This window comes from Serinus canaria, chromosome 3 (assembly GCF_022539315.1).
Source record: "Serinus canaria isolate serCan28SL12 chromosome 3, serCan2020, whole genome shotgun sequence".
Lineage (NCBI taxonomy): Eukaryota > Metazoa > Chordata > Aves > Passeriformes > Fringillidae > Serinus > Serinus canaria.
The window spans coordinates 38893358-38916970 of record NC_066316.1 but is presented as its reverse complement, the minus strand read 5'-3'; the positions used below and the strand labels follow the sequence as shown (position 1 = coordinate 38916970).

General features: G+C 46.6%; 1 protein-coding gene across 2 annotated transcripts in view; it reads left to right on the top strand.

Annotated features, from left to right (window-relative positions):
- The window catches only part of MDGA1 (MAM domain containing glycosylphosphatidylinositol anchor 1), a 138677-nt gene that overhangs the window by 29652 nt on the left and 85412 nt on the right, over positions 1 to 23613 (top strand). For both annotated transcript variants that reach the window (XM_050972886.1, XM_050972887.1), the window contains exons 2-3: positions 17412 to 17551; positions 20282 to 20456. In XM_050972886.1, coding sequence (XP_050828843.1) covers positions 17412 to 17551; positions 20282 to 20456 — 315 coding nt within the window. The remainder of the gene's footprint in view (positions 1 to 17411; positions 17552 to 20281; positions 20457 to 23613) is intronic.

Genomic DNA, 23613 nt, shown 5'->3' with positions numbered 1-23613 from the left:
AGGTGAAGAGAGCTGTTTGTGTAGTTTCTCATGCTCCCACCTCATCCCAGGGACTCCTGTGTGGCTGATGTCCTTCTTGCTGTGGTGCAGTTTGCTTCCTGTCATCACTTGATGGGAAGAGAAAGGATGTGTGTCTTGCTTGCTGTGGTGGCATATCAGGCACTACTGAGGTTATTGGTAATCACACCTATTACTCTAATACCTGATGTGAGCTCAGATCCCTTGCTGTGTGCCTTCAGGTGATAATCAGAAAAGATATTATGTCTCCTGTAAGACAGGGCTTTGGGTGCTGTTGTTACAGCCTCTCTTAATCCTCCCTCTGTAGGGACAACTGGGGCTGAATGCCAGAACAATTCCTGATGCAAACGTGAAAGCAGCTGTGGAGATGCTTCTCTGGGGACATTTTAAAGCTTGGTCAGGCTGATCACTGTGGAGCAGCCTGTAGGGAAGGCTTGCAGATGACCTGGCAGTACGATGGGGCTCTGTCTGAAATATGTGTGGTTCCTTGAACTCTTTCTGTAGCTTCTCCGAGTTTTACTGTTGGCTGTGGAAAGTGTTGGCATATCTGTATGCACATATTCAGGGGAAAACCAGTATTGCTTTTATCCCTTTGGCATTAATCAAAGAGAATTGGCACCAGAAGCCCGTGGCATGTGGGCAAATGCAGTAAATAAGAGTGAAGCCTGATGAACAGTTGCACAAAAAAAACCTGCAGTGCTTGGACATCCTGTTGATTTTGGAGCCTGCCAGGGAGCTACTGTTGCAAGCTGCATGTGTAAAGGCGGGATAGCCCATATCATTTTATACAGTATATAAACAGTACATGTACACTGTATAAATAGTACCTATCTCATCCCAAATACAAGGATGTGTGATGTGAACTCAGTCACGTGGAATATCTGGAGGGCTGTTTGCATGTGTGGAGACACTGGGAGGAAGGTGCTCTGGCTGCATCTGCTGTGCTGGGGAGAAAGCTGGTACTCAAGCAGTTAAAGCAATTGCCAGCAATTTTCCTTCTCTGGTGGTAATTGTTCTTCAAGAGACTTTCCAAATGCTTCTCCATCTATGTGCACTTGGAAGTAGCTGTACTGCAGAACATTTCAGCAGCCACATTTCTCATGCTGAAGAAATTTGAAGCTGGAATGTATTTTTGCAGAGCCACTGAGCTGGTGGCACTTGGTGCATAGGACTGGTAGCTGCTGATGCTGCAGGGGGCTTGAATCCTGCACAGCCTCAGGAGGGAAATTTCTCTACACCTCCAAGCTAGTGACTGGAGACCAGAGCTTTAGGAGTATGGGAGAGGGACCCTGTGGGTTTACAGCTTTCTTTCAGCTCTCTTCTAGGTCTCTGAGCATATCTCACCTGGTTGCTGTCTACCCCAGGCAGCAGTTTCTGTGTAAAAGTCTGTGCTGCTTTAGATGTGTTTGGTATTTCTCACTGCTTTGAAAGTGTTTCTGCGGTGCTCAAGAGTTGTGGTTACCCAAAATCAGCCTTAAATTGAATGGTTATCACCAGACACGGGAAAATACTCGACAGTGTCTTGGAGACGGATGATTTTGGGCTTAATTAATGGAGAGCAGTCTGTCCCCACATGCATCTGTCTCTGCTTCCTCATCCTTCCTATTGGTATCAGCTTAGCTTTGTTTTTAATTATTTTTTTAAGTGTTGCACTGAGCAGTAAAACCCACATCAGATTACTGAGGATATTAATCCTTCACACTTCTCTAGCACATTACATTTCATCCGATAACAGAGATTTGCTTTACAAACATTAATTACAAAGCTTCATAACCCCCCTGTGAGGAAAGTAATAACCACAATAAGACTTAGCATTTATATGATTTTTGCGTCTTCAAAAAGTTGTATAAACACTAAGCCTTAAAGTACCCTGCACAACATGGTAGTGCAATTATTCAAATGACATGTGGTGAGACAAAGATGCACCAAAAAGGGAGGCACCTGCTCGCCAGGGTCACACATCAAGGCAATTACTAAGTACTCATTGTAGATTATTCTTAGTTTTGGGGTTTCTTTCTCACTCTGTGTCTTCCTTGGTGTTGTGACTGAGCAGGGATGTATGAGAGTAGTGGTAGAGGTGAAGAATAATCTGAAGACAATTAGGTCCATGGAAGTGAGCAAAAATACAGGATGCCATGTCTCCTGGATAGAGTTGGGATGGTTTGAGATTAATAGGGTCCTGAAGAGCTCACATCAGTGCTCGATGGTGACTGCTGGTTTGGAACATTGCTGCTGCAAATGAAATCCTTTGAAGGGCATTGAGCAGCTCCCCAGCTACCGCAGATGAGTTTCTGCCTCCTCTGTGGCAGGCATCAATACAGAAAGCACATAGCTGATAACAGCCTATTGTTCCCCACGTGTTTTAGGATATGATCAAACAGGGAGAGAAGTCTGGAGGCACAGTGGTTGTAAGATACGACAGAGTGGCTCATTTTTGGCTGTTCAGCAGCATGCATGCTTGTTGGCCTGTGGAAGGAGCAGAAGTCCTGGTTGTACCCTCTGCAGGAACAAGACATGACTTGTTTCTTTCTGCCCTAGTCAGTTTCCTAAATTTGTCCAGGCTAACTTCTGTTCCTCCAGATGAGGATTAGCAAAAGTGGCTTGCAAGACTCAGAATGGTTCTTGGTCATTTCCCCAAAATTTATACCAAGCAAACTTTTATCACGTCGGGCTTTGAAGTGCCCCAAGACAGGTGTGCTGCCCATCTCTGTGAAACTGACTGGTGGTGCCTTGGTGGTTGGTGACCTGTCTTGTGGGACAAACTCTGGAATGTAGCTTCACAGTCCCCGTCAGCCATCAGTCTGGTGGACTGCTGAGAGGTATTGCTCCTCTGGGGCATAACCTGATCCAGAGTCCTTACCATCAGTGCAGAATTGGAGTAGACTGATACTGGGGGAAAAACTAGAGTTTATAAAGTAAACCTATTCCTGGCCTGATGGGCTGCACCCAAAAAAGGATTTGCTCATCTAGGGGATGGAAATTCCAGTAAATTCACATTTTTAGAAGCTACGCATCCTTTCCTCTTCAGACATTTACTTTTTTAAATGGGAAGCCCACTCCCTAGTTTTGTGTTCATTTTTCCCAGGGTGTTCTGCAGTAGGCTGGGTTGGTTGAGGGCTTCTAAGAAAGGAGGCTGTTGCAAGACTTTCTTCTCCATGTGGGTTTGCTTTTCTCCTGTCCCCTTCAGAGACCAGGGGACCATTTCGTTCTCCAAGGTATGGACTGCTCTGTGTCCACATGCAGCTGAAGGACCAGGAGTGTTTTAAATAAAGTGAAATTTCTTACTAACATCAAGAAAACATCAAATGGAGCTGAAGATAAGTGATTTCAAAATATACTGAGGTCTTAGCCTGCCCTTGGCCTCGCCTAAGTAGGCCAAACCTTTTTCCCTTGCAGAAGAGAGCTTAAGAACAAAAGTCTTTAAAGTGCTTTCCTCTTCAGAGATGCTTTGGCTTTGAGGCTGGTGCCTGTCAGCATTTTAGTCTCTCATAGCTTTATTTCCTTCGTGTCAAAGATCATCTTACTTCCTTTGCAGAGCTGTCAGCCAGACCCTGGCTGCTTTGATACGGCTGCATTAGTCCCCGAGTCCCCTGTTGAACAAGCTGCTCAACAATGTTTGCACAAATGCATGATCTTGGGTAGAGAATTAATCCCTGTTCTTACCCCCTGTGCAGTCAGCCAGCTGAGAAATTATTTTAAACACCATCCCATGTGGATTAGTGCTTTCCCAATTTCCTCTGCAAGTCGCTGGTGTTTCAGACGATCTTTTAACTCTGCACAGATGCAGAGTAATAAATTCATAACCTCGCTTTGTGGAACTTTTGCTACTAAGTTCATTGCTGTTGGTCTCTCACTGGGGAACAGCCAAGCCTTCATCAGCCTGCCTCACTTCTCCTTCCCTGTGTTTCTGCTGTAATCAGATTTTTTTTTAAAAAAAAAAAAAAAAAAAACTCTTTGCTAATCTGTTTTCATTTTTCCTTTTTTTTGCCGTCTTCTTCCCCCAGTCTGATTGTCTGAGCTGCTGCAGCTGTTTGTCAGAATGAACTCCATCAATATAGTCAGGATGTGGCATTGCCAGAGTTACCCATGTTTTGCAGGGTTTGGGGGATGCTCCTCAGGCCAACATCTGGCACTTGTGGTTGAGGAGAGCTCTTTATAGTCACGACCCAAAGTTCATCCCATTTGAGATGAACTTCCAATAGTGTGTTAGTTAATCACAGTAGTTCCAGTTAATTAATCACATGTATACCCAGGGTGGGGCCCCATCTCACCTGGAATAGCTGCAGGTGGAAGGGAGAATACTATTATGATCTCACTTCTCACATGAAAATAATCTTATGAGACACCAAAGTGTTAGCTTCTGATTATTAAAAGATGACTCTGCCCAGATTAAGTTGCAAACGAGACTATAAGCCAACGTCAATAGCACAGATTTTATTGAACAGTAAATGTGAGGTAGAGAGAGAGAGATTGGAAGGGGCAGGGGGAGGGCAGCTGTTAGAGAGAGGTAGACACATTCTAGTCACCACCACATGGGTTCCTGCTGGTCCTTTCTGTGGTGGGAGTCCCCAGGTTCTGGATGTACCACTTCTGTGCAGTCCAGGTCACAGATATCCAAGAGATGTATGTGCCACTCCCACAACTTGGGATGCCATGTCTGTAAGCAGCTGCTTCCTTTTCTCACAGTTTGCCATTATGGGAATCTTTGTCTGGATAGGCTACCCAGATCCACTTTATGAGGCCTGGCATCTTCTTGTGTTGCCATCTGCACTTTCACCCCAGTATGCATGGTGGAATTTTGTCCATTGTGCCAATTCTAAACCTTTCACATCCATGGGGGCCTGAAATTAACACCCTCCTGTTTCCCACCTTAGCCAGTTGTGGTGGCTTATCCTAAGGAAACCTCCTTCTTTGACAGTGCTCTGAGACAAGTTAACTCTGTTCTTTGAGTCTGACAGCTTCACAGGGCCAGAAGTGGCAGCTCAGAACTGAAGAGGCTGCAAGTGAACTTGTGTTTTATCACCTCTGGAAACGCCTGGAAATGCCACTTGTCCACTGGGCATTTGCTCCCTTGTCACCTCCTAAGCCTCCTGAGCAATGATAAACATAAAATTGGAGTAAAGAGTGCCTGCCCAGGAGAGGCAGTGAGCCAGATGTGCTGCACAGCTGGAGAGGAGTAGGTGGATATTCTATTGAAGGGAAACAATGCAGACTGTTGTTACGGTGTCGAGAGTATTTCAGTGCATGAGCTGCAAGTGGTGGATGTGGAGTGACGGAAAGTGCTCCCTGTGCAGATCCTTACAGAGGCCAGGAGTGGCTCCCCGTGTTCTGCCAAAGCAATGGGCAGGGGGTAACCAGAGTCCAAGAGGGCTGTAAAAGACCTTCTTCTAGATTTTGTGTGCAAGGGGCGATAAAGCAGCAGCTCCTGCAGCTGAATTTCACCACCTTAAAGTCAGTCCTAAAAGTATAATGGGCTGGGTCTCAGATGTGCCCGGCTGCCCCCTCCTGTGTGCAGGGGGGATGCTAGGTGTGAACAAGGCTCTGTGTGTTGCACACCCCTGTCACTTCTGGACAGAAGGACCAGTGCTCTGCCCTCTCCCATGATCCTGAAGTCCTTGGGTGCCTTTGCAGAGGGTGAGGACACCCTCTGACACGATGCCCTGCCTGGCAGCTTCAAAACAGTGACTCAGTGTTTTGTGGAAATGCCCCTAGCAGATCTGGTGGTAAGGATAAACTCAATTTTGCACATAAACTGGGAATTTGATATTTTTGTTACGTGTGAAAAACACAGCTTTCCCTCTACAGATTTACAACATGTAGTCCTCTCTCAAAGAATGAATTTGCACAGAATTTGCAAGTCAATATATTAATTGACTTGAATTAAGAATAATTTTTAAAATTATCCTCAGTAAGGAATTTAGTGTTTGTCAGTCTGTTTCTTTGTCTGGAATTAATAATGTAATAACACAGGCTCTTCAAACATGGCATGTAATTAGAATTCATTGAAATCTTATGTCTAGGCTAAATTTGAAGAAAATAGGTTGTAATTAAACTAAGTTATTAACAGTTTCTATATCTAATTATTGTGACTGTGTGGTTCTCCTCTGGGTTAGGTGGGAAATCATTATCCCAAACTCAAACCAATTGAGGACTTCAAGTGAGCACTAATTCAGAGAGGAGGTATGCGCAGTTAAAACATCCCAAATAATAACAAGTCTTTTCAGTTATGGTGATTCACACCAGCAACATTATGACTAAGATGTATTACTGCCATCGTCTCCAGCTGAGATGGAACTGAGGTTTAAAGATACCGTGTATTTTCCCTCTTATTCTGAACCTTTGGCATAATGAGCAGAAGAGAAATGAGTGCTCCCTTACCCTGCTATATATGGGAATTTTTTTCACCAGCATAATATTCAATTAATTTTCTGAATAAGCTATTCTTGCCCCAGGGAATAATTGCAAGATTTCTGTGCTGTTTGTAGCTCTTCAAATAGCTTTGGGCACTGCTACCTTTTAGCTCTGTTTTCACCTGGATGCAATGATGTATCAGAAGGTTTCTCCATCCACATCTGCAACATGCTACATGGGTTCTGGCACTTCTTAACGGGAAGGATTTTCATTCTACCCTCTGCCCCTCCTTCCACTCTCTCTGTCTTTATTGGGAGAAGATGAGAAGGCAAAGAAAACAAAGAGTTGACAGAGACGAATATGCTCTATGAATCAAAGCTTCTGGAAATGGTTCTGTGGGTTAGTTACCTTCCTGGTGACAGTAGTAGACTTCTACAAAATTTCTGTTGAACTATGCTTTTCCATCCCTAGAAAAATGCCAAGGAACTTGGACAAGAGTATTTTAAATGGCATCTATCTAGCACTCCTTTGTTGCCTATTTTGTTACAGCTAATTAAAAGAGAAAAGCCTTTTAATATTTAAGCACCATTAACTCGGCTGAATTATTAAATGTCAATTTGCATTATGTGCATAAAAGGATCAATAAACAAAGAGAATAAAGCAATGGAGGTGGCTGGGGCTAGAGAGATGTCAGCTCCTCTTATCGGAGCCAGAGGGAATTGCTCTCCTGTCTGCCAGTTTGTGGTTGTAAATTATTGGTTCTCCAGAGGGAAAGTACCAGGGACTTTCTAGGACTCAGCTCACCAAAGGCACTGCAGGGACGTAAAAGATGCTGTCAAGATAAAACATTACTTGGCTTGGTTTCCAGGGGTGTCACTCAGCCTCTGTTGTCTCGGTTCTGTTGACAATTTGCTGGCATTTGCTTTTGATGCTCTCTCCCTTCCTTTCGGGTGGAGCTTGGCCTTTGCATTGTAGACTGGAATTCGGTATGGATTGATCCCTGGCTGTGCTTTAGGCTCCTGCCCAAGGATGGCAGAGCACAATAGCAGCCCTTCCCTGCTTAACAGCCCTGCCTGGGGGATAAAAGCTTCTGTGTTTTGTGAGGGCCTGCGTTGGAACTCATTCAAGCACACAGGCTTCTCTCCACGGAGGGGCCGTGTCACAAGCAGCCTCCGTGTATCATCAGCAGCGTCTCCAGTCCTGGGTCTTGCTGGGAGCAGATGGGTGCCCGGCACAGGGGTGCCAAGTCTCTGTGGTGCCCGTGGTTCTGGGCATCTCTGCCAGGTTTGCCAGTGAGTGGTTGTGCTGGGATTGATGCCATGGCTGCCTGTCCTGTCCCACCAAGTGGCTTGGAGCTGAGAGCTGATCTTGTGCTTTGATCCCCTGGGAGGTGACTTTGCTGCAGGGGACCTGGGGTGTGTGTGGGATGGGCACCATTGTTCCTAGAGCTTTGGAGAGAGACAAGTGCCTGCTGCCCACCATTTTTCAGTAGTAAAATTGGGCTTTAGACAGTGGAATTAGGGGGGTAGCATTTGTACTTCCATCACTTTCTATGTTTTGTTCTGAAATGGCTTTCAGTGGAGTTTTATTCCAGTGGCTTTTTCTTATGCCTCTTGCCACTCTCTCCTGCTCTCATTCCCCTGTCCCCCTCCTGCCCTCTGTTTCACAGTTGAAATAGCCTTTTGCTTTCCATGGAAGATGGAGATAGCAGTAGGTAAACATGGACATTTGTTGAATCTTTCCTCTCCTGTGTGAAGGGAATGTTTGCACTGCCATCATGGCATGATTGCTCTCACATCCCCAGCTCACTCTGAGCTCTGTGGGTGGGGCCCTGGAAGCAGTGGAGCTGTGACAGGTGAGGATTGAGCATTGATTCAGTGCTTGAGTATTTACCCAGCTTCACAGCCGGGCTTTGTGGTCTGCACAGAGCTTTGTGCCTCTGCAGAAACTCTCCTGGCAGTGGTGGATCTGCTTTGGTCTTGTACAAAGGGAGCCTTCAGGAAAGTTGGGGCACCAGGTAGTCTCTTCCTTGCTTTGCTGCCCCATGTCAGCACATGTCTGCCCCTCTCTGGGGCCAGCAGCCCTGAGCATACATCATCCCCTTTGGCTCTCCACGTAGAGAGGAGTCCTCTCCTCTGAGAGCTCTTCTCTGCCAGTCTTTCTCCATTTTCCACCTCGGCATTGAAGAATTTGCACCTCAGGGTTTTGCATTTTGAACAGCATCAGCTGGACTGCTCCCATTCTTATGCATTTTCTGACAGTGTACTTTGATTGAGTACTAGTTTGGTTTTTGTTCTATTTCTTCTGTTACATTTTTTTTAGTATACCTGGAGATTGAATTTGTTTCTCTTCCTGTGTTTACAGAGTGGGTTTTAAGGTGTGGATGTGACTCTGGTAGAGTTGTCACCAGCAAAGTCTGGAGCGTTCTCCCTGTATCCCACTACCTGGGGAATGCAGTTTGAAACCACTACCTCTGCTTTGCCTTATTTTTCATGATTCAGGAGCAACAGCTGTCATCTGATATTTTTTCTGGCTTTGATATGAAAAGGAGCTTGCAGTTATTCATTGATTAGAGTTCATGCACCTTTGCTTCTAATCTAGTTGACAGATGATTAGCAAATTGACTTTTTTTTCCCCGTTTTGAAGGACTGAAGTGTCTGTGTTGTGCTCTCCTTTTATGTCCTATGTCAAATGATCCAGCCATGAAACAACAGATGAGTTTCAAAGTACTCTGGTTTAAAGGTCTGTGCACATGGACCTCTCTGTTGGAGAGTCACTGTTGTACCAAAGGGGTTCAAAGAAGAAAAGGGGAGAAAAAGCAGCACCAGTGGTGCTTCGGAAATAAGCTGATCTTGAATTCAGGGGAGAGAGGGTAAAGCCCTTGGGACCATTCAAACAAAACCCATTTGCCTGCACAAGTTATTAGCAGCAGATGGTAGGGACATCATCTGTTGGACGTTGCTACCAGTGCTGGCAAGCTGCAGCATGGCTCTGAAAGGCATTTTTCCTGTCTGAGTGGGGATATGCAGCTCCAGTGCCTCCTGCGTGCTGCGACAGAGAGGCAGAAAAGGGGGAGCAGAAGTGTGAGATGAATCTCCATCTGAGCTACCTTGGCTCTCTGGTGAGCTGGCTACTTGGAAGCCCCTGGGGATGGGTGCAATGAAAGCTAAAACCAAAGGCCAGAGGGTTTGCATTTCTTCCTTCTGTAGCTGTTCATTGCCCATTGAGGGTGGTGGGGTCATGGAGAAGCTGGAGATTGGCTAAGGGGACTGGAGACCTGGTGTGAGTTCACATAAAGGAGACAAGTGATCAAACCTACCAAGGAGCCTGTGCTCACCTGTCCTGCAGTACTCACCTGTTCCTGCAGCACAGGGGTCAGATAAACCAGTGTCTGTGCTACCCATGTCCAGTTGAGTTCCTCTCTTTCTAGCCCTTTTCTCTCTGACTGGACTGTTTCATTTTTGGGTATTTTACCAGCTGATAAACACGTCATTCTGTTACTGGTCTACATCTCCTAGATTAGAGAATTTCTCCTCCAGGCTGCTTGCCTGATTTGTGTTTTTCCCTAAAATATATGCTCAGGAAATTTAAGTGGCAACCAGAAAAGAAATGTGCAATATTTTGAGCGATCAGCTTGGCAGCATCACCTCACCCAGTGTGGCTCTGTGGCTCATTGAGTTTTGCACCAAGATTCAGAGATACATGTCAGGCTCTGTAGCTGGCACAGCAGGAAGAGGGTTGGGAGAGATGATAAAATCTCTTTTAGGGCCATTATGAGACAGGCATGCTTTTTTCATTTCCCAGCCAAAGCTGGAATCTTCCAGGCCAGTGTTGCTGAGGTGCAGGCTCTGACTGCCACTGTATCTGGAGCCCCTAATGATTTGAAAACAAGCTACTGCTTGTTGCTGGCATTGAGTTGTCTACAGAAATTCCACTCAGGCATGAAAGTTAGGCAGCAATGTAGAGTTTATGCCACCATAATGCTCTGTGTGTGTAACCCCTGTCACTTGATTCTTATCAAACAAAGTTGCTGATCAATTTTGCTGTTCTACTTAGCACTTTTAAATTTAGGTGGACATATATTTTGGAATATAAGGAAAATAAGAATGTTTTGGGAACATCTAGGAAAGCTAGTGAGCTGCTGCAGGCTGTGGAGAAGGGGACTGAGGTGATCAGTGATGATCTGGTGCCTGACACTTTAGTAAAGCCCATAATCCTGCTTTGGTTCAAAGCTGAACAATGGTCTCAGGAGCAGGTGTTGCAGTCGCTGGGGGGTGTACCTGCTATTCATGACATCTCACATGATTTTGTGACTAGCATTTTTCTAAAATAAACAAAATTAGAGAGATGCTTCAAGGAAGTGACATTGATTAAGCAAAAAGTTATTTTAAGGCTGTGGAAATCATCTGGCTGAGTTTTACAAAAAGAAACTTGGTTTTTGGAGATGCAATCAGACAGAGATGTAATGACACAGTCTTGGTCTCTTCCAAGGGAAAAAAATCCCATACTATTTCAAGTAGCCAAGTTTCGTGTTCTGCAATTACTTTCCACACTTCTGTCATTTCTCTGTGCACTTCTCATTGAAAATTTTATTTTTTTCTTCTTGCTCAAGAGTAGCTGTGAAGTATTGTGTGGGGTTAGACATGGTTCCTTGCATATCTTGTGAGTGGATGTGGGTTTTTGTGGGTGAATTGATGTTTGTTTTTTTTACCATGATCAGTGTACAAACACCAAAGGAGTCAGTCACATTTTGCCACTGAAATATGATGTGTTTCCTGCAGCAAGTTTGGGCCGGGTGTGCAGTAAGCAGATTTTTCTTCTTTTTTTGAGCATATGTGGTTTGGGCTGCAGTGAAAACACTGGGGTGTGAGAGCCCAGGAGCCTCAGTGGAGATCTGCCTGGTTTGGGGTGGTACCCTTTAGTGTCAGTAGGCAGGGAGGGCTTCCTGATGTCTTTTGGTTTAGGACAGTGGCAGCACAGAGCTGCCCAGGCAGCACATGACATTGGAAGTGGCAACAGGAGGAGCTTGGAGGAGACAGAAGTCCAAGGAGTGGGAGGAGGCTCAGGGCTGTGGATATGCTTTGATCCCCTGCTATCCCTGGGCCTTCTGCATTGCCTCTCTCTGTGCTGCTGGACCAGCCTGGCCTTATGTTAAAAGTTGGAGTTTAAGCAGACTGAACTGTACAAAGCACCTCCCATGGGAAAAGTTCCCTGCAGGGACTGGGCTCCCTTTGCCTTTCACTGGGCAAAGAGCCTGAGAGGGGCTGAGGTGAGGAGAAGGAAGCCCCTGAGGAAGCCCCAGGGAATGTGTTTGGAAAATGGTGGTGGCATTTGGTTTGGAAAGTGGGCTCCCCTGGGCAGGCTGCACAAAGACATCGACGCCTGAACTCGATTACACCCACCCACTGCCACCTCCTCTCCCTCTGCTCTTGTGCTGGTCTTTACTGCTGACTGGTGGGTATGGCTGGTTTTTCTTCAGCCATTAATACAATATTGATCCACAGCCCTGCTGACAGTGTTAATGGACACTGATTGTGTATTATTATTTCCATAATTGTCCTCAAGCTGGAGTGAATTCTCCTTTTCAAATGGCCCATCGATATCGTGCCCTGCATTGTGGGCTGGATCTGGCCTGGTTAATTTGTTTTGTCTAAAGTTTCAGCAAAGCCTGTGGTCTTCATCCCTAGTGGAGCAATCAATGAGACCAGCAAAGCAGCGCTGGAGCACACATCAGGGCAGTTCCCATCCCCTCCCAGAGCAGGGTGTTTGGTTTGGCCATCAGGATGCTGCCCCTGCAGACCCTTCCCATGGTATGAGACCTTCCTTGCTGCTGCCAAGTGTTGCCAGCTCGTCTCCTCCCTTTACACGTGTGCTGCCTTTCTCTGTGCTCTGCTGAGGGGACGCAGCCCCTTCCTCGTGGGTCTCCGTGTCTGTGTGCCCCTGCTCTCCAGGCAGATCGGGGCGTTGCTGAGCAGAAGGGATGAAACCCTGCCTCCAGCAGTGACTTCCAGGCCTGAGCTGCCCCTTGGGTGCTGTGCCGTGCCTGGTGTGTGGCTAACAGTGCTGCAGGGCAGTTCCTGGAGAGGCAGTCGCTGGCAGTGTCTCTTCAGCAAGAAATTCCACATGTGGATTTCCTTAGTGAAATGCTTATTCAACCCCACCGTGGTCTGTAAACACCGTGTGTTTTCCCATTTCTGGGAACTCCCTTCAAGATTCAGCTGTTACATGCCATTTGCTCGGGATGGGAAGGTGGGAAAAGGAGACAAACAGGTTCTCGAGAGGTTTAAGCTGCAGATTAGCAGCTGATGCCCTCTTCGTTTGAGTGTAACTAAGCAGTGTGAGTCTGGGGAGCTTGAGAACAGGAATGGGAAGGACCTTGGCTTCTTTGCCTAGCGTATGTGCAGAAGAGACCGAATGATATCTGCCCCAGATACATGGAAGACCATTTCTTGCCTTGTAAAGCAGGGGGGTAGATTCAGGCTCAGGAAGAGGAAAGCTCTAGGTGAAGCTTCCCTCTCTCCCCACCCTGGAGGATGGTAGCAGAGGTGGTGGGTTCAGTGCCCCTGTGTGCTCAGCTACAGGTATTGGCCCAGCAGCTTTGGAGATGGATGCTCTCCATCCTTGAGGCAGTCAGCAGGGCGTGCAGAAGGCAGGGGTAGTGGTGGGACAGAGTCAAATGTGGTGGCTGCTGTGGGAGGGCTGGGAAGGCAGCAGAGAAGTGCAGTAGGTGCAGCAGCCGCCCCTGTGGGTGCTGGCAGTGACTGAGGGAGTGTCAGTGCAGTATCTGTCACTCACCATCCTCTCTGTGAAGGAGCTCTCATCGTTGTCATCATGTTACTGATGAGATCTGAGGTTCAATAAGATGGATGGCTGGACCTGTAAACCAAATACAGATGACTCAGTCCTCTCCAAAAGACCATTTCTCTCTCCTTTTCTACATTTTCATGGTATTAACAACCTCTAAGTACCAAGGGTCTCATAAACTTTCGAGGTTATGGTAATAATAACATTGTACAGTACGCTGCACTGGGAATAATGTTATTTTATCCACTTCAATTTCCTTTTGTTTTAATGTGTAAATATATCAAGTGAATTCATAGTAGGAAATCTTGGTGCGGAGGCCAAATGCGTTACAGGCCAGCCATTTTCTGAGCAAGGGCCTAATGCTGCATGTTCACAGTCTGATTTTTTTTTTCCCTTCTAAAGCATCTGACACTCAATATGTGGCTGGCCTAGTTTCTCTGGAGGACTTTGTATTGAGAGCCTTTTCTAAGTTGATCTCTTACCTGAAGGTTGAATAAAAGTGATGATACCTCTGTCCCACGAAATTTCTGGGAACAATCTGTCCCTTCTTCCTCCATAGAGGCCATCAGAGGTCTTCCTTGGACCTCAGTTTTGGGGTTGGCTGGCCTGAGGTGAGGGATTCTGCCCCAGAAGAACTCAACAGGGGAGGCTGTCTCTGTGCAAGAGTTGTTCTGTGTGGAGCACTGCTGAGAATGGCTGTGATTACTCCTTCATCTCCAGCCTTTCTTTGCCTTCCTAAGGGCCTTCTGTGAAACTGTTCCTCTGACAGGCATGGCTCTGCCATCCTGTTGTGCTGGCAGTGTGCAAGCTGTCTGCATGCTGGAATCCTCCAGGAGACGTGGGATGATGTCAAACAATAATGTATTCTTTCTGTTCAAGCACATTAAAAGTGCAATTAATCCTTGCATGCTCTCTGCCCATCTGTAATACAGCATGAGGTGACTTTCCCAGCTTTTGTGTGCTGTGGCAGGCTGAGCTTGAAACAGAGACCTTCCTGAGTCTCATCTTAATGCAGTCCCCAAAGAGCTGGGCTTGTTCATTGCTCAGCTCCCACCTACTAATGCCAAGTTATAACCAAACCAGAGGCAGTGTCTCAGGCTCCTGTGCATCTACCTGAGTGCTTTTCTTTCCAAGACAATCCCAAGCTTTTTGAGTTCATTTTTGAGAGATCTGGCTTCACATGGGGTTTAAGACATGACAAAATGGTGGTTGTTCTGCTGAGGACCCGGTAATGTTATTGACAGAGAAATGTTACAGCTTAAGCAGTGGAGGTTCCCTGGAAGTGATGTCCCTTTCCAGTGATTTAGCTAAAAGGTGTTAGTGATGGTGACCCGAGGAAGTTCAGACACCTGCAGACAAAGCCAGATGTGTATACCCTTGCTTGTCAGCTTCATTGCAGCTCAGTGTATCCAGGGTGAATTTGGGGGAAGAGGACCAAATGATGACCCAGGGCTTATCCCCAGGGCTGTTGTTTTGTTGTAGTCTAGTGCCTTATAAGGATTAGTTTAAATAATGTTTCTCAGGGATGTGCCAGCAAATCACACCAAGGTGTATTGGCACAGAATAGTTGCACAAAAGCCTTCTAATCCTGTGCCACTCTACCTAATCATTTAGCCTTGGAAGTTCCCCATGTGGAAGTGCCTCTGGAGAAGTGGTAGAAGAGAGTTACACAGCACAGGTGAAATAATGGAATTGGAATAGACAAAGGGAAGAGTAAAAGTCGCAATGCTCACTTTGTATACCATGTGGGGGACAGCAGAGCAACCTAAGAGCAACATTTAACTGGGAGCTAGAGCTGCAGATAAATAGTCTGATTGTCCCTGGGGTGTCTGGAATTTAGTTTTTACAGCGAAGTCATGTTTGCAAAGGGAGAATAGAGCCACCAGCTGGCAAATGCTGCCCAGAGACCATCAAGAGAGGTTGCCAGAGCTTTGCTGCTTCAGGGTGCCAGGACCCTGCTAAAATGCAGGCAGCACAGTTTGGGGATTGGGGCAATCTGGCATAGCATAGGAAGGGACAGAGTCTCTCTTCTAATCAACAGAGATCAATCAGCATCACAGCCCGTGTTTCAGCCCTGAGAGGAGTGCTCTGCAGTACAGTAGGGTGAAAGATGTTATGGCAGACCTGCAGAAAACTGATCTGAGGGCTGAAACTGCACAAGAGGCTGTCATTGGGATTAAGGTGTATTAGCAAAGGTTGTCTAGGTTTCTGAATTCCTCACCTATGACTGTTGGCTTGAGAGGCATTCATGATGTCTTTTCCTGATAAATCACTATTTTAATTAATGTATTTACATATCTGCATTTATGTCCACACATGTCTGCGTGTAAGCACATATACAGCTTTGTGCTTTCTCCTGGGTTCAACAAGACTCTCTGCCATCCAGGCAGGGGAAGGTCACTCATCTGCTCAGTTGTATCAGTGAAGTTTTAACAGTCAGTGTTGGCATTCCATGATGCCTGAGCGATGGCAGGCGTCTTGGGAGACAGAAGGGGAAGACAGTAGAGGCTGAGGGATTTGTCCATGTTTGTGCCATTGTATTCTTCAAATGGACATGTTGCTTCTGTTTGTCAACAGTTTGGAGAGTAATAATAATTTTTTTTAAAGTGCTACCATGCTGGAAAGGTGGAAGTGATGGAAAATGAGAGATTAGCTTGCTGTGTGTGCAGTGCTGCTGCCTGGATGTTGGGTAGCCATGGCAAGCTGTAAAACCCCAGCAGCAAGGGCAGTTTCCCACTAGCCCTGTGCCTAATTTCGTGTCCCTGCAGCTTGGTCATTGCACTGTGGTGACACCAGCTTATAACAGCTGATCTCAAAGGCAGATCTTTTCCACTGCCCAAGCCCATCCTGTCCTGCTGTCTGTACTGCTGGCGGATTAAACCAGCAAAAACCTGAGCACTTTTCTTGCCCAGCTAGTTTGGTCTAGAGCATTTTGGTCGTGCCAAGGGAATGAAAATAATATTTAAAAAGGCAGTCTTTGAAGCTCAACTTACCTTCAGGAAAAAGTGGGTGCTTGGTTCAGCTTTAACAGGTTGTGCAAAATTTATTCTTGCTTAGGAAGGCTCTCTAAGGCTCATTGCTTTAAACCCTTTGATCATCTCCTCTGTGGTTTGTTCATTTATGTTGTATTTCACTAATGGGAGCTAGAGCTGTGACTCCAGAGTCACCTGAAAGCATTCTTGCGAGCTGGGTAAGTATCCCAGGGGACTGTCAGTGAGACACCAGCTCTTTGACATGTTTGTGGGTTTCTCTGTATCTTGAAGTGCAACTGGAGTTTCCCCCTCAAACAAGCGCAGGGGTGCGGTTGGGCTGCACAGTCACCTTCAATGCAGCTCAGCCACTTCTCTGATCACACAAACACTTTGGAGTAGGGAGCCAAAGGCTGTTTGCACAGAATTTCAGAGCTGAGGCTTTTTTATTTATAAAAACCTGTTCTACTAGAGCTCATCTCTTCCTGCTTCTCATCAGGGCTGTTGTGGGATATAGGTGGTGTTTGGGGTCGTTGGGCATTTTATAACTTTGTTTTGGGAACTTTCTGTCTGTGTACTTTTCCACTGCACTGGTCTTCACCCATTTTCCTGTCTGGACTGGCAGTAATTGGTCTCCATTAGCATCCGTAGGTGGAGAAATCTCTACAGATTATGGGGTCCTCTGGTTCTGCAGAGGTTGTTTCCTCTGGCTCAGGGCTGAGACAGGCTGCTATTTAATATGGGAAAGACTCGTTTTTCCTGCAGTGTTTGCTATGCCTGTTCTAGAGATATGTGCTAATAGCTGTACAGAGCTTTAGGGCCCTTTCTTACTCTGCTCAGTAGTTATCCCAGCCCCCTGCAAGGTAAATCATAGTAATCAGGCTTATTTTAGACAGGCATGGAGCAGTTGTGATTTGACCAGGTCCCTGCTATAGCTGCTTGCACATACTCCTTTCTGGGAGATATGACAGCAGGAAATTTTTAGTCCTCAACCTATGCAGGAGGGTCCGCCCCAAAAAAGCACCATATTCTGCTTTTCAGTGTCTAGAGCTGCTCATCCCTACAGAACCAATGGTTTTAAAATAGTAGTTGATATCAGTCACTCAGGAAATGGGGAAAATTGCTTAATAATATATCTCCTAAGAGCTTCATGATTCATTCCCAGAACTGCCTGGCTCTTCCCCTCTGTGGCTTATGAGGTGGGGGAAGCCACCCTGGGCAGTGGGCATCAGGAGATTTCCATCTTTACCTCTTCTTTCCTTTCTACAGCTCCTGCTCAGGCTCAGATCATCCATGCTGGGCAAGCATGCGTGGTGAAGGAAGACAACATCAGTGAGCGAGTTTACACAATTCGGGAGGGGGACACGCTGGTCCTGCAGTGCCTGGTCACAGGACACCCCCGGCCACAGGTAAGCCTTCAGTCTTGCCTGCCAGCCATGCTCCCCCATGGTACTTGTTTGTAGTCTCCACATAGAGGAGAACTGCGGGCTGTGGGGTGTCCAGCTTTCTCCAACACGTTGGGCTTGGGTAGGGATGTCCCATTTTGCAAGCACTTAGCTTGTTAAGCTATGAAGCATTTAAGCTTGCTTTCATGGGAAACAGTCCACAAAGCTTTGCAGAAGCTTACAAAGACCTTCTACTTGTCTTCAGTATGTGAAGTCCCTCCAAAAAACTAAAGCCCAAACTGAAATCTCAAATCTTTATTCCTCTTACTACAAAGTAGAACATCCTAGAAGATGCTTCCCGATATCTGCTTACCTTAGGAGTTGGTCCTTCATGGTCCTTCATGGTCCATCCATTTCTCAGCTTCTCTGGATGTACAGCCAAGTGGATGATGCTTTGGGAAGTTGTTGGTGGTGCACCTCACTGAGCCCCATGCAGAACCTGCTGTTCAGTGCTTTGTGGCCACCAAGCAGAGGCAGAGCCAGATGTGCAGCACTGGCCACATCTGTGCTGTGGTCAGAGACAGAGTCCATTGGGGAGGTACAAAACTGAGCTTGGCTAATGGTTGCAGTCCTTACTTGGGGTGCCCAGAGGTTTGCACAGCCTCAGGCCCGTGCAGCCACCTCAGCACCCTTCAGATACTCAAGCTGGGCAGTTCAGTGTTAGTGTGGAGCTGTCCATAGAGGGACTGGCCTAGAGCATGGGTCTGCCAGCTCTGGGGCAGAGCGTGGAAGGAGTGGCAGCTGGTGCACACTGTGAGGCTGGATGTGCCACAGTACACTCAGGGGAGCCACGTGTGATATCTGCCTTGGCCCCGTTCCTCACTCCTGCCAAAGACATTGTGGCAAGAAGCCATGCATTTCTCATGCCAGTTAATGCCTCTGTGGGCTTGCTTGTGAGGAGCTACTTGGCAATGAGGTGGTGACAGAGGCAAGGATTTGAAATGGTTCTTCCATCAAAACATGCTGGAAACAATAAAAGGAAAATTACCTGAGCCAAGTCAGCAAAAGCAACCAGCTTAGGCTTGTGACAGTGATGGGCAAATGGTACCTGTGTGCATCAGAAATGGGGAATTTGGTAGCAGTGGCCCTGCCTAAGGTTGTTGAATGCCTGGAAGGCAGGTTTTAGGGATTTGAGCCTGAGTATCTAGAGAAATTTCTGATGCAGAGCCGGTTGCAGACAGCATGATAGTGGGCAACACGCTGGCTTGTCATTGCCAGACCTGCTCAGGGGGCACCAGAGCCTAGAACCAGGCATGAGCAGGGAGACTGGAACCTGCACATATAAAATGTGGTATGCATCCTATTTCTGCCCTCCCTCCTAATGGATTGATTTCTTCCCCAGCTAAGCTCTTATCATAACCTTTGTTTAATCTTCTCTTTCCCTTTCTGTCAGCCAGTCATTAAAGCATGAAAATGTGGCCAAAATACTAAAATGAGATTGTGATTGCGAAGATTAAAGAGCTGGCTGAAGTGTCCTTCAAAGCAGGAGACTCCAAGAGTCTTGGGGCCCTCAGACAATTTCACAAGCCTACAAAGGCTGAATAAATCCATGGTCAATAGCTCCAAAAATCTGCTCAGCCTGGTGCTCTGGAATGGGATGGAGACACCCCTGTTCCTTCTAGAGCATCAGCATCAATCAGGTGATTGCAGTGAACTTTAGGCAAGGTCTGGAAGAGTGGCCAAGGTATTTGGTCTATGGTCAATGCTAAATGAAAGTCTCTCTTCTTTCTGCTGGCTGATCTTGCTGGATCTCAGTTCCAGAGTCTAAAGTGTCCCAGAGTAGGAGGCTGGCAGTCAGCAGCCTTTAGAAGGGAGGTTGCAGGTATGGAAAACCAATGGGCTGAGAAAAGCTGTCTCTCTCTCATTGTGTGGAGTGCACAAAACAAGGAGGAAGATTGTTTTGCTGGGGCTGTACCTCATTCCAGATAAAAGAGAAACCCTTCAGTCTTTGGGATTGCTGTCTTCTTGCCACCATTCAGCATGAGCTATCATGCAGCTCTGTTGCCCCTTCAGGTTTAGATCTTGAGACATGTAACATAAGGACAAACAAATAAAAAGGTGGCTTGAAATCTGAAGGGATTTTTTTTCTTTTTTTTTTTTTCTGTATCTTTAAAAACTGGGAAGAATCTTGTGTGCTGTGAAAGGATGACTTACAAAAATAAAGAAAAGAGGGGTTCCCAGTGGGAAAGGGAAAAGAGTCAGATAGCAGCTGCCTTTTCTCACTCATGGAAAAGCAAAAAGTAGAAATAGCCTTGCTGTCCAGGAAAAGATGAGTGTGGACTGCAGTAAAAGCTCTGTAGGTGTGAGCTGGTGTCTGCTGCAGTGTCGTGGCCTACCAGCCACCTGTGGTCTCAAGGCTGAACACAGAAAGTCCTGTGCTGTGCAAATGGTGGCATAAAACTGCTGGGTTTGCAGGGTCAGAGCAGGAGTGGCAAACATGCAGTGTGTGTCTGGGTGAATTTGGGGGTTACCCTGGACTCTGACATGGGGATTGGCAGTGGACCAGAAGCAGTGGCTGGGCTACTGAGACATACTGACACCCGTAGGTGAGCATTGGTAAATCTGGTGGTGCTGTAGGACCTCTTTGTGGAAGTAGGTAGGGAAGAAGGGGAAGAGCGACAAAGGGAGCTCTGCTGAATCTTGGGATCTCTGTTTCGTGTCCCTGATTTCATTTCTCTTGTTCTTCCCATGCAGGTGAGATGGACCAAAACTGCTGGCAGCGCGTCGGACAAATTCCAAGAGACGTCAGTGCTTAACGAGACCCTTCGGATTGAGAAGATCCAAAGGCTGCAGGGGGGCCGCTATTACTGTAAAGCAGAAAATGGGGTTGGGGTCCCTGCCATCAAGTCCATTCGAGTAGATGTGCAGTGTAAGTCGTTTAGCGGCAACCCAGACCTTCCCACAGTTCTACTGCGTGTCTCTGCCTCGCTGCGGGGCCAGCAGGGAGCTGCGTTGCCCTAGGACCATGTGCACCTGATTCAGGAGCAGAGGGACTGGCGTGCTCTCCCCAGTGTCTTTTTTGCACAGGAGATTAGATCCATCCCTGCAAAATACAGCTCTGCTGTGCTTGTGATTCATTCTTACCTGGGTGTTGTGATGTCTGTCACTGACAGGGTTCCCTGGCACGTGTGCAGGATCTAGCATTGGGTGTGGCTTCTGCTTTCTTTGTCTTCCTTTTGAAGCTGACAGAGCTTGAAACAAGCAGTGTTTCTTGAAGTTGGTAGTGCCACACATGTCGGGGGCATTCCTGAAACCAGTGTCCTGTGGCAAACCAGCATTGCTTCTTCTGTAGCATGCTGGAAACAGAGCTGAAAACTCTGGAATACAGCTGAGGAGGCTGAGCTGTGATAGCGTGAATGTGAAGGTGACTCAGCGTTGCCCTGGCTGGTCATAGTGCCCATAATGTGAAGGTGATTCAACAGTTCTCTGGCTGGTACTCATCCTTCTTGAGGTCTGGAGATGCTGCTAGTAGTTTTCCACCTTGGGCTTTGATTTTTGAGGGTTTCTTGGACTTAGTGTTTACTCTTGGGTTGCTGTGTTCAAAAGGGAGGAAAACTAAACTTACTCTGTAAGGCCCAAATGGGAGAAATTCAAGATTTAATGCCTAGGAAACTTGTTTTGCTCTCTTGGAGAAGGCATTACATTGTCCTTGACTATCCACTATTACAATTTTCTGCAGCCCAACTAACACCAAATCCCTCTCCTCACTCATATTGTTTGAGAAGGCAAGAGGTTGATGCTAAAAAGTTGTAAAGTATGATAAAGCAGCTGAATCTGTCCCTGAACCTGTCATGAGCTGTTTTAAATTCCTTCTAGATGTTCTTCCTCCTTCTGAGCTGAGGGGCACTGTGGTCATCTGTCAGTGGAACAACCTCCAAGCTTCAAAACCCCAGTACAAGCCTGGAGTCTGAACAAACCTTTTTGCTGACAGCAACTGCTGCCTGATTGCTTCCTTTTAGTCCTGCTGTCCAGCCCAGCTGTGATGTGACTCTCACAAAATGTGCCAGAGACTTGGGCATCCTTACTTTTTGGCAGGTTCACAATCCACTGTCACACTGTATGGCTGGAGTAGCTCCCATCTGTTCCTTCCTTGCCCTACCCTTTGCTGGATTAGTGTAGTGTGGGCAGTATCCTATCTAGGCTGTGGAAATGGATTGCTTCAACAGCAGCCACTGTGGATAGGATGAGTGTTTTTTCATTGGCATTGCATCACTTTGTTTAGAAAAGTTCTGGCATCCACCCTAGATCTGCTTGGCTTCTCTGCCCGTTTCTTCTCCTCCACGTAGTGGAGGCGTATGATAACTCTCCGTTGCAAAGGATACTTGGTTTTCTCAAGGCTTAGTGTGACACCTTGCCAGGGCCTGCATCTCTAGGAACAGGACTGTGCCATGAAGCTCTTCATGCCCCGAGGGTGCTCCCACAGTGCAGGCTGGAGCTAGAGTGATGTAGCATCCCGTGGTCCCTCATGCAGCTCTGACCTGTAGAACTGTGGGGCTAATGGAGTGGCCAAGGGCTTTCTCATACTAACATCTACTCTGCAGATGGACTTGGTACTGCACCTCTGTTCTGCTCACTTGGTTTTTGGGGAGGAGAAACTATTTTCTGCTAGCATTTGAAGTAGGTACAAGGGAACACATGGGAAAAGCCACAGTTTTTGTTGAACGCTCACCCAGGCAACCCTCAGCTGAATGAACCAGAATTTGAAAACAAACCCCTTCTTTTCCTGCATCCCATTTTGTAGTTAGAGGTAAGTAATCACTCTCATGTGTACCTTGGTGTCCTTGACAGGTGCTGCTAGTCCTCAGTCATACTTTTAGTGTTTGGCAATGAGGTTGCACAGAGAGCATCACTGGTGCCAAGAGGATATTAAACTGGGAACACTAACCCACGTAGCATAATATTCCTCTGCCCCAAGTGGGCATCAGTGAGGCTTAAAACTATTCACTGGATACTGGCAGAGAGGCAGCTGCTCTTCTGAGTATTTCCATGTGGGAGAGAGAGAAAGTAAGGAAAAGAAAAGAGTGAATGTTTACAAGCTTTTATTGTGCATGAAACATCCCATGTGATCATCTCCATGAACAGCCTTGGGCCAAATTTATCATTGGAGCAGCTCACTGACATCGGTGGCATTACTCGTACATCAAGGACATACACATTGTCATAGGTCTTATTTTAGCTTTTCTCAGGAGGGCTAGAACAGACCTAGAGCTGACTTCTACAAAAGAGGGCTGAAGAATTCAAAGGAGGAAAGTTTTAGCAACCAAAAAGAAGGTGTTGTTTTCTGTGTGGGGAGTAGCTGGGAGCCAGGAGACTGGAATGGTGAGCTGCTTTTTCTGAGTTAGTAAGGCAAGTGTTTTACCTGCCGAGAAACAGCCTCAGAAGGATGGCAGCTACAGAGTCACTCATGTGAAGTTTGAACAAATAAAGTAAGGGCAAAGACAAGGAAGGAGGAAAAGAGGAGAAGTTGTGCTCAAGGTCCTGGTCCAAAAGAATTTGATGTTCAGCCATCCTGTGGCCATATGAAGACAGCAGTGTATGGAGAGGAGGCTTTTTTTTCCATCTGCATATGTTTTTCCTGAGCTGTGGGTGTTTTTTCATTGGTGGAGCTTTTTTTCTGGGATATATTTTGTGTCATGTCATTATTCCATTAATGGCTCTACTCATATCTCTGCATTATGGTCAAGCAGACAAATTTCAGTTCACATAACAATTGCTGTCTGCCAAGCAAACCACTCCTTAAAAGATGCAGACCCACAAGTTGACACTTGTGATTCTGCAGAGAGCATACGTTGTTTGGATGACAAGTTAGCAGAAACTCATCCCTGCTTCCCTCTTCCTTTCTCAAAGTCAGATCTCCAAATTTACAAATCTGTAAAATAAAATATTGTGAAAACTAGGTGGCATGGGAGGGCAGGAGGTGATGAGCCTGTTAAGCACGTGCCAAGGATCATGCTGGCAGCACAAGAGAATACTGGGTACAAGTACCTCGGTTTCCTTGCAGCTGAAGATGGTGTCATAATGCTCCT